Source organism: Helianthus annuus, chromosome 11 (genome assembly GCF_002127325.2).
Source record: "Helianthus annuus cultivar XRQ/B chromosome 11, HanXRQr2.0-SUNRISE, whole genome shotgun sequence".
NCBI classification, from domain to species: Eukaryota; Viridiplantae; Streptophyta; class Magnoliopsida; order Asterales; family Asteraceae; genus Helianthus; species Helianthus annuus.
This window is the reverse complement of record NC_035443.2, coordinates 7,197,296-7,208,612: the sequence shown is the minus strand read 5'-3', so window position 1 is coordinate 7,208,612 and position 11,317 is coordinate 7,197,296. Positions and strand designations below refer to the sequence as shown.

The following is an 11,317-nucleotide window of genomic DNA, read 5'->3' as shown; positions in this document are numbered from 1 at the left end:
GTAGGTCAAAGTATGTAAATTGTATATGGATTTTGTGTGTATGTATAGGATAGTTTTAGTAGTGACATTTGCTTATATGAAAATTCTTAGAACTAGAGTAGTGTAACTATTTGGATATCAGTGATGTTAATTTGCCATAACAACTAGTGATTTTAATCTATTGGATAAGGGTTTAGGGTTTAAATTGGTGTTAGCTATGAGCACACCCCTTCAAGACTAGGGCATTGCTCCAATGCTACATTACATCTTCTTAAGCATATCATGCCATCAAGTTTTCTTTTAATTGCATCTACAACTACAAGCGTACATACATACTAATTATAACAAAAAAAAAATTATCAAGTTTGTTTAAATCACTATATATACAAATACAAAAATGTATCAATGTATCAAAACAGACTAATAGTTACATCTCAAAAGTGGTTCTACAAGAGATACACACCAAAAGTGGTATACCATCGTTACGTGCATATAATCCGTAAGGGAGAAAAGAGTGGAATCCGGGGGAGGTTCGATGACCCACAGCCCCAGCTGGGAACACCACCCCGGTTTGGAAGTTTTTTTTTTTTTTCGCCGAAAAACGGTGAGTGCACAGCGATCATTGGGGAAGATATGGATGTATGAAAAGGTCATATGACCGTTGCAGTAAAAAAAAATCAACTTTCTAATGTAAATATACAATCACATAAACATTTTTACCCACACCATTCGCATTCTTTTCTCACACAAATTTTTAAGACTCCCAAATGGCAAGGAGACTTTGGACCGAAGCAGAAGAGATAGCCTTATCCACGGCTTGGGTGAATGTCATCGAGGATATGCTAACGCATGGAACTGTGTCATTTTAGAACGCAATCTTTAATTCCGTGGATATTTGGGTGATATCGATCGCAAATTAGTTCCAATAAGTTTAGTGATATTAATGCCATGGCTTTTATTGACTTTTCAATAAAATGATGAATGGCAGTAGCGACTTAACGGAGGCCGAACCAATGGGTGCGGCCCATTGCGAGTGCCAAAGGCGCTACGCACGCCAGTTTAGTCACATATCGACATGACAACTTCCCACAAACCATCCCCAATAGGGAACCAATGCCTAGGATTTAAAATTTGATTGTGTGGTTATGTATTTTTTTTAGTTATATTAAATATTTTTAAATATGTCTTAACACATCTAGCATATATTCAAAGTTTCATCTATTCAAAAGTCTTAACACATCTAACATATGTTCAAAGTTTTATCTAATCAACTTACAACAGCTAGTACATGTCAAATCACCATATCAATACAAGACGTACAAAACCAGACAACAGAAAGGAAACAATTACATAGGCATGACAACAAAGAAACAACAAAAGTAGTTTACACGCACATAACACATAACTGCCATAATATACCACCGTCTGTCGCAAACTCGATCAGTTACATCTAGGGAATGTTACACCACACGCCGTGGCTACCCTCCTGGCACCGGGATGTCTAAGATAGCCACCAAATGTCGGGTCCCTTATTTCGCGGCAAAGACAAGCTTGTTGGCCCCTGAGCCTGCGGCAGCAGTCTTGGGACGGGGGCGTGTTTGAGACAATGGACTGCAAACACCAGCTTAGCTGCACTGAATCGCATCCGGATTGCGCTTCAGTCGGTTGCAGGTGTCCGGCTGATAGTAGGAGCACCATAAAGGCAACCATGTAACATGAGCGTAGAGAGTTCTCCATTATTTAGGAAGTTTGAAATACTGAGAATATGGAGTTAATTGGGAATGGGATGTGAGGTGATCGGGTGGGTTCCATTTATAGAGGTGATGACATGGATCTTAGCCAAAGTAACAACTTCCTAAATTCAACTTTGAATTAATTTATACATTAGAAAAGGGTTATCATAGCAGACTTTTTCTTACGGAGGCTGTATAAATCAAAGCTAACATTGTTTCATTTCACATACTGTACCTCAATTGATTATGTTTTATATATGATCAGTTTGATTAGAGTAAGCACTTATCATTATAATCAAAGCTAACACTGTTTCATTTCACATACTGTACCTCAACCCACAAACCGAAATGATTTCTTATGACTTAATGCTATTTTATGTAACCTAAATAAGACACTAACATGTGACTATTCCAATTAGTGTATAGCTATATACACATGCCATTTAACACAAAATGACTGGTAATGACATAATGTGGTTTTTTAACCTAAACCAACTACCAACTAGCTAGAAATGACAAGGTCAATCAAAGTAAAATAAATCATACGCGTGTTTTTAACACTAAAATGATCGAGTATGACTTAATGTGGTTTTGTGTAACCTAAACCAACCCATACGACAAAGCTTATTAAAACTGGTTTGCATAAGAAGCGGTTGCTAATCACCGTTGGATTTCAAAAGAGCTCACAACGTATTTTTCGTTGCTTTAATTTTTGTGAACCTGACTTGTTGGTTTGTGAATGTCAATTGTTCTATCATCTATGTTGCATTTGCATATGGACTTGCTGGATTGTAGGTTCAAGTGTGTAAATTGTATATTGATTTTTATATGTTTATGTAAGGTTAAACAATATTAGTGACATGTCACACATGTGGTTATTGATACGTGCCTATGATCTCCATGACATGTTCCCATGCAATTCTATTATTTTCCTTATTTCATGTTTAGTGGTTAGTTAATTAAGAGTGTTAGTGGGTTAGTGGAGTATTATTTTCTTATATAATTTCCTTTCTTGAAGGCTATATAAAGCCAACTAGTTGTTTATTTTAATTATGAATGAAAAATATGAATTGATCTTTTCTAAAAATCTTCAAGTTCTTTCAAGCTTCTTATCTATTTTCTTTGGATCAATTGATTAACGATTTGGTTCGTATCAATTGGTATCAGAGTAGCCTTGATCCACATCAATGGACGCTAAAAAATGGAACGAGTCGTTGGTTCATATTGAGTCAATGATTGTTCAGATAATCAATTTTCTCAAGAACTGACCTCGCCTACCACCACCAGTTTCCGCCACCACACCACTCGCTTCCGTCACAACTCATGCAACCGCTACCATCATCGTACCACCACAACTAGCACCATCACCCGCACCATCACTGGAGATTGCGCCCACACTGGTTCCTAAGACCTCTAACCCAACGTTCATGGCTGGCAAGATCAACTCAGATTCTTCCCTAAAAAATAACACTCACACCTTTGATTCCCAAAAGGAGAAAGATGTGTTTAGGCCATTTCTGTTAATAGGCGTGAAGGGTGATGTGATGATGGATAAGAGACATGTACATGGGTTGGCAAGGACAGCCTGCAGAAAGGAGATAAATGCTTTTACAAAGCTAAATGTGGTTAGATATCCTAATGCTCTTCAACTTGTAAAAGTGATGGAATGTGATAATGTGGAGTCGGGTTTGGGAGAAATATGTCAGTTTCATAGTGAAGCAATTGAGCTGATGGAATGGTGGCCTCCCTGGCACCTCGCTACAGATTCTCCAACTGCCAATTTGTGGACCGAGTGGCGGCCACAATTATGGCGTGTAGCCAAGTTCCTACCGGTTTCTCCTTGCGGACAAGGAGAGTTTGAGCAGGGAGGAATGATACGTGCCCATGATCTCCATGACTTGTTCCCATGCAATTCTATTATTTTCTTTATTTCATGTTTAGTGGTTAGTTAATTAAGAGTTTTAGTGGGTTAGTGGAGTATTATTTTCTTATGTAATTTCCTTTATTGAAGGCTATATAAAGCCACCTAGTTATTTATTTTAATTATGAATGAATTCAAAAATATGAATTGATCTATTCTAATAAAATCTTCAAGTTCTTTCAAGCTTCTTATTTATTTTTTTTGGATCAATTGGTTAACGATTTGGTTCGTATCAGTTATATGCGTAAGTTTATTGTATGCACTTTTTTTTTAATTTTGATCCTTCTTAAGACGATATGTCACTAGCCGCACTAATTAATGTTACACCACATCCAGAGGCTACCCTCTTGGGACTGGGAAGCCTAAGATAACCACTAAATAAGTATACTCAACTAATTAAGGTATACAAATAATTGAATAGACAAAAGCTGAACTCTAATCGTTTCATAGATGACAATTCTATACAAAATTAAGTTTTTATCCATTCAAATATCTTAACACCTCACAACATGCATAAAAACTCTTGACACACTCAAAAAATTATTTATTAATTATCATATCAACATACAATAGTACATACATGTATAATAACAATCATAACATACAATTGTACATATATATATAAATACAAAACATACCAACCCAGACAACAGGACGGAAACAATTACAAAGACACGAAAACAAACAACAACAAAAGTGATATACTACCGTTACACGCACATAACACGTAACTACTACCGTAATATACCACAGTCGGTCGCGAATTCGATCAGTCACATCTAGGGAATGTTACACCACATGCGGTGGCTACCCTCCTAGCACCGGGATGTCTAAGATAGCCACCAAATGTTGGGTCCCTTGTTTCGCGGCAAAGACAAGCTTCCTGAGTCCTGAGTCTCCGGCAGCATTCTTGGGACGGCGGAATGTTTGAGACAATGGACTGCAAACACCAGCTGAGCTGCACTGAATCACATCTAGATTGTGCTTCAGTCGGTTGAAGGTGCCCAGCCGATAGTAGAAGCACCATAAAGGCCACCGTGAAACATGAGCGTAGAGAGTTTTCCATCTTTTAGGAAGTTTGAAATTTTGAGGATATGATGAAGGTGAGGTAGGGTGGATTCCATTTATAGAGGTGATGAAGTGGGAACAGATGATGATCTGCTGACATGGATATTAGTCGAACTAATTACAAATGAATTCTTAATTTCAACTTAAGGCGGCCCATGCCCTCTTAAAAAAATTTATGATTCATATAATATATAGTTATCCATTCTTAATATCGTGTAAAACGTTTCTTCTGGAGTTCATACTAGAGTCGTTCCCAAGCTACTTAAGATCATCTAGCTAAAAGTTTGTATCGATCCAAGTTTAAACGATCTATGAGTAGTCCCTTTATTCCTTTAACTTTAACAAACAATCTTAAATTCGAGTTTGGCTGAACTTGTGAGCCTAATCAGGATAATTTGTATTAATAATAATGTTAGTTAATGAATATATACGATTATGATGAGCTGCAATGTTTAGGAAGCAGTTAAGGTTCAATGCTCTATAAGTTTGCATGATGTGTGGATGTAATTAGTTACGGTCTAATAGGCTTATTAATATTGTTTCAGGGTCATTATATATACTTGGCTTTTGGTTGAAAACTAACCATCATTCTTGTATAAGGAATAATGTTTTTTTTTTTTTGGGTTTGACTAGAAAATTTTCAACTGTAATGATATAGATTTTCAAATGAGAGAGAGCTTCTAGGGTTTTGAGATGGACAAACCGAAGTGTGTCTAGAAAGAGAAGACTATATGTATATTCATACTTACATCTTCCATTTTAGCCCTTGAACTTCTAAACTGCATACATCCAGCTCAAACAGAATCCAGCTTTCAATCTTCATGTTTCGTACAACTTTACTAGCGCAACTTTGACCCTTGAACTTTCTACAAGACAAACAGCACTGAACTTTCCAAGTTAGAAATATTTTTACATTCTTGTATGTTGTATCGATCCCAGGAGACCATGAATTCAACCCATCAATCAAGAACAAAATAACAATCGAACAAAGAACAAGAAGAGAGGGATTAACCCTAATACACAATCATATTAATAAACTGAACAATTGATTCTGATTGTTTTAAAGGTGCAGAAACAAACTGAAACCCTAATCATATTTATACATACTGAAGAGGTGCGATGAATGGACATGTCTCATTGTGAAGAGTCGCGTCTGATGTATTTGTGGTGTTGGCGCCATTCTGAACAGGTACGTCTCTAGGGAGACATCGATCCATCAAATATGTAGGTTACAATCTTTCGCTTAGTCAAATCTAATCCTCGCACTTGTGTACTTAATCTATTTGCATCTTAAACTGACTAATAACTATTTACACTTTTGACCCGTATCTTCTAATCAAACTTTGATCAAACAGTTAAGGCCAGCAGTTAAAACATCTAGTTTGGCAATGTTGGGGATCAGAAGTCATATTTGCAGCGGAGTCATAAGATGTGGTTCGGTTCTTGTTTGTGACTGATCCGAATTGGATTTCCATGGTGCAAAACAATGAATGAAAGACAATGAATATCGAACGAATAATGGACAATTCTAGCAGAACTTGAATGTCTTGATATCCGTCAAAGTTGCCGGCAATAATGAATAAATACATAGTGTTTTGGCGGTTGAATTTTGGCGGGTAACTGCCTCCGGCAGTTATTCGAAATATTCACCCGCTTATCATCCCGGAAATTACATAAGCTTATCATCTACTATTCGAGTGCATATCATAGATATCTTACCTACTTATAAATTCGATTAAATACATATAAAACATAAATGAAGTTTAATAATTCTAACAGGCAAGCCTTTGGTAATTATTATGAAGATATTTTGTCCTTAAACCCGTGTATTACAAGGATCTATCAACATTAAAAGTATTTTCAAAGCATGGAAGTAAACCGGTTTTCAAGTATCGGATTAACCTATTCTTTATATATTTATTATTATAATATAAAATAATAATTTATTTAATAGATGTTTTAAAGAGAAAAGTGGCAGGAGTCCAGGTGGTTTGCCCTGATTTCACCTATAGTCCCTATATTTTTAAAAGTACAGCTACAGTCCCCAAGTTTTGCAAATTCATTCTCGGATAGTCCCTAGCGTGGATGGTGGTTAGTTTTTGGTGTTAGGTGGCTATGAAACGACTAAAATCCCCTTACTGTTAAAAAACTAATAAATAAATAAAAGAATATAATTAAATAAAGGGAAAATTACCAATCTAGCAAGGAATATTGGTTGACCAACAAATTAGCCAGCTCATGCCTCCTTGGAGTAGGGCATCACATATTTCGAGCCACTTATGCGCCTGCAGGTGTTAAGGATGCGTCAATAAATATTAAAGCGACACGTGTGTCAATGATTGGGTCTGAAAACATCTGCTGCTTCGAAGGCGCCTAACTGACGCATCCACTGTAGCTTGCGTCCGGCTTAGTGTGAAGCGTCAGGCTGGGCACTAGTTTTTATGCGTCTGTTACGGACGCTTCGTATGCGTCAACGAGACGCTTCCAATGTCAGCTTTTGGATGCCCCTAATGGCTGCTTCGTATGCGTCTACGAGACGCTTCCATTGTCAGAGCTGGATGCCCCTAAGGGCTGCTTCCTATGCGTCTAAGAGACGCTTCCAATGTCAGCTTTTGGATGCCCCGAAGGGCTGCTTCCGATGCGTCTAAGAGACGCTTCCAATGTCAGCTTTTGGATGCCCCTAAGGGCTGCTTCCTATGCGTCTAAGAGACGCTTCCAATGTCAGCTTTTGGATGCCTCTAAGGGCTGCTTCCTATGCGTCTAAGTGACGCTTCCATTGTCAGATTTTGGATGCCCCTAAAGGCTGCTTCCTATGCGTCTAAGATTACATGTCAGCCTTTGGATGCCCCTAAAGGCTGCTTCCTATGCGTCGAAGAGACGCTTCCATTGTCAGCTTTTGTATGCCTCTAAGAGCTGCTTCGTATGCGTCTACGAGCGCTTCCAGTGTCAGCCGCTGGATGCGTCTTATCACGTTTATTTAGGCGTCTAACACGTTTATTAATGCGTCTAGAAGCATCCACTTGTCAGCTTTTCATGCGTCTACCCGAGGAGTCTACGAGACGCATTAGACCAAAAAAATTAGCTTCCTGTTTTTTTTTATCTTTTATTATAAATGTATACACGTTTCTATTTTTAGATTAGAAAATACATCTTCCTATTTTTCTTTTCTCTCAATTGATATGGCAATCAAATTTGTTGTTTACTGTGGTGGCAAGTGGGAAGTCGTTGATGGGAGGCTAGAGTATGTGGTCCAAGCAGATTTTGTTAGACGTGGTTTTGAAACTTCTACTACAGTTTCTTATAACACATTTTTAAAAAATCTTAGTGAGTCAACAGGTCTTCAAAACATCACACGTGTATCTTACAAAATGTCAACTTTTAACGATCCCATTGATATAGTTGATGATTCCGATCTTACTTTTTTATCCAATATTGCGGAAACAAACCCTCTTGAGTTATTTAAATTATATGTGGTGCAAGATCAAGTTGGTTCATCTGTGGGTTCTTCGAATTTTTTTAAATGTCCTGATCTTAACGTAAATGTTTTTCCTGAAGTTGAATGTAACACATCATATAAATCTGGAGTTACTGATAATGTTAATTGTCCCCTTGAAAATAAAAGCCAGTTTTACATAGGTTATATTTTCCGTAACAAACAGGAAATGAAAATAGAATTAGGAAAATTGTGTCTTTCCGAAAGTTTTTCGTATAAAGTAGACAGATCATCCAAAACTCGTTACGAAGTATCTTGTATTGATGAGAATTGCCAGTGGAATTTCAAGGCAGCGAGTCGGGAATCTTGTGATATTTTTTACGTAAAACATTTTAACAACAAACATACATGTTCTAAGACGCAAACATATCCACATATGCGACAAGCAAACCCAATGGTGGTGGGTAGCTTATTAGTAGAACAATTTAAAGATTCTGGACGGATATACCGTTCGACCGAAATTGTAAAGGATTTTAGGATTAAAGAAAAAGTCAATTTAACGTATATGCAAGCATGGCGTGGTAAATGTAACGCATTACAACTTTTGCAAGGTAGTTCGTCAAGTTCTTTTGCAGAACTTCCCGTCTATTGTTATAACTTGGAGAAGGTTAATCCAGGAACAGTGACACACATACGCACTGATTCTGAAAGTCGTTTTGAAATGTTATTTGTGGCCATAGGTGCGGTGGTAAGTGAAAGACTATAAAAAAATAAATCAATAAATAAATTTTTCCACATATGTCTAACATTATTGTATTGCTTTCAGATTCGGAGCTTTGTCCATAATTTAAGACCGCTTATCATCATAGATGCTGCCCACTTGAAGGGTGAATTTAAGGGAACAATGTTTTTGGCTGTGGGCATGGACGGAAACAATCAGATTTTTCCTATTGGTTATGGAATTGGTAAATCTGAGGACGGTGAGTCGTGGACGTGGTTCCTTTCAAAACTGAAAGAATGCATCGGCGAGCATCCAGAATTGGCAATCATTTCTGACCGGGCAGCTTCTATACAATTAGCCGTAAGGGTGGTGTTTCCAAGAAGCTTTCACGGGTTATGTTGTCGTCATTTGATGGTCAACCTTCGATTACCGTAAAAAAAAAGGAATATGAGAGTCTTTGGTGGAAGACGTGCAAATCTTACCGGATATCCGATTTTCAAGAATCATTCGACGCGCTATGTGCTGCTGTTCCAAGATTACGAAACATTCTTATAGAAATTGGGTTTGACAAATGGTCAAGAGCACATTGTCCAGCCAGAAGATATCATTACATGACATCTAATAGCGCTGAATCTATGAATGCTTTATCAAACCATGCCCGAAAAATTCCAATAACCCAACTGATAGAATTTTTCATACAGTCTGTCCAAAAATGGTTCTATGATCGCCGGAAAGAGGGAATTCAAGGGGAACACTTGCTTACACCGTGGGCTCAAAAAAAAATTCGAGGCAAAGTGGAAGGTTCTCGTTCGTGGGTGGTTGCTGGAATTTCCCAGGACAGTTTTGATGTTGATGACGGTGGAAAGAGAGGTTTAGTTGACTTCTCAAATGGAACATGCAGTTGTCGGGTTTGGCAAGTATCTGGGTTACCTTGCGGGCACGTTATTGCGGTATCTAGATTTTTAGGTGAACCAGATTGTGCTCATTATGCGATGTCATTTTACAGTAATGAAGTTTATAAATCGACGTATGTGGAATATATAAATCCAGTCCCTGATAAATCAGAGTGGGAAGTACCCAATGGACTGGTGAATCTGCAACCACCGCTTATTACAAAACGACAAGCCGGACGTCCGAAAGAAAACAAACGAATCCTATCGCTAGGAGAGGACCCAACTCCCGTATATTGCGGTAAGTGCAAAACGTATGGGCATTCACGTGCGAGCTGTTTAGCACCGCCCAAAACAAAGACTTCTTCTCGCACCGTCTCTAAGCCGGAACCCAGAACCGCCCAAGTTGAAGCCGGAGAATTTCAGGATTATGTACTTCAAAATACATGGCCCTCGTACAACTTGGGTGATGATTAAATAAGAAGTTTTGGTATAAATTTATGCCAAATGTATATCCTATTTAAGATATATTACAATCGTTATTTTATTTATATTAACTTTCTGTTTTAATTGTTTTGTAATTAACAAAAAAAGTCATTTATAATTGAAAAACAAAAGAACATAATTTCACTAAATAAACAATTAACAAAAATTTTGATTCAATTAATTTAGGGATTAATTTATCTCACAATAATTTCACTAGGAATTATTTTTTAATTAGATTATTAATGGGGTATGAAACGTGCAGAATAGAGTTGATCCGCCATAAATCTTCTATATCTCATACATGCATCTTGCATGTTTCGTTCCTGCCAGTTTGGAAGTACACTGTTTTGCACAAGATTTTGCAGCAACATACACAATATCACACCCGAATTCCGACCAACCCGATGTTCCGATGTAGGCCAGACAAGATCCCCGGTGTAGTCCAACGCATCAGCCTCACTTATTCCTGCATTTTCCCAATACTGTATACGACCGAGGAACCATAAGAAGAGACTCTCGAATTCTACTAGAATTTGGTGTATCCTTCTGTGAATGCAGAATCTTTCCCCGCAATTAAGTGCATCACATTTATTGGTAAAATAAACGGTAATTTTTAGTGAGTGCATATCTATCTTCAAGATTACCCAGCCTTCTTTGTCTTGGGATACAGGTATGTAAACCTGAAAAGGAGATACGGTAAATATTTAGTGAGTACATATCTATGTCACTCATTCTTACAGTGTAATTATTTTTTTACCGTATCCACGTCCCAAAAGGCAGGGTAAAGTTCTACACTGCCAGTAGCGTATCCGTAAGCATCTTTATCTTGTTCCGCCAGAAGGTCTATGAAATTTGGGGGTAGAATGGTCCAACCAAAAGTATTTGATGTAGATGTCCCTCGACGATATTCTGTTTCTCTATCTTGTATTAGCTTGTTACACCATGCACGAACATGCTAAAATTATTTTTTAAAGTATCATACTTAGAAATTATAAATAATATAACTAATAACACTAAGTAAAATAATCTAATTACCGTTTCATGCATAAATCCATCTCCACAATACCCTAGTACTCCACCCCACCA

The 11,317-nt window shown here is 37.5% G+C and overlaps 1 protein-coding gene and 1 long non-coding RNA gene across 2 annotated transcripts; one reads left to right on the top strand and one right to left on the bottom strand.

Moving 5' to 3' along the window:
- Positions 1-4,160: 4,160 nt before the first annotated feature.
- Positions 4,161-5,745, bottom strand: LOC118483866. The gene is made up of 2 exons (XR_004871951.1): positions 5,451-5,745; positions 4,161-4,791 (listed from the first exon to the last, which is right to left on the bottom strand). It is a non-coding gene; the product is annotated as an uncharacterized LOC118483866 (long non-coding RNA).
- Positions 5,746-7,880: 2,135 nt separating this feature from the next.
- On the top strand, positions 7,881-10,222 carry LOC118483959. The gene is made up of 3 exons (XM_035979779.1): positions 7,881-8,882; positions 8,961-9,130; positions 9,214-10,222. Exons 1-3 carry the CDS (start codon positions 7,881-7,883, stop codon positions 10,220-10,222), a joined length of 2,181 nt encoding a protein of 726 aa, XP_035835672.1.
- Positions 10,223-11,317: the final 1,095 nt, after the last annotated feature.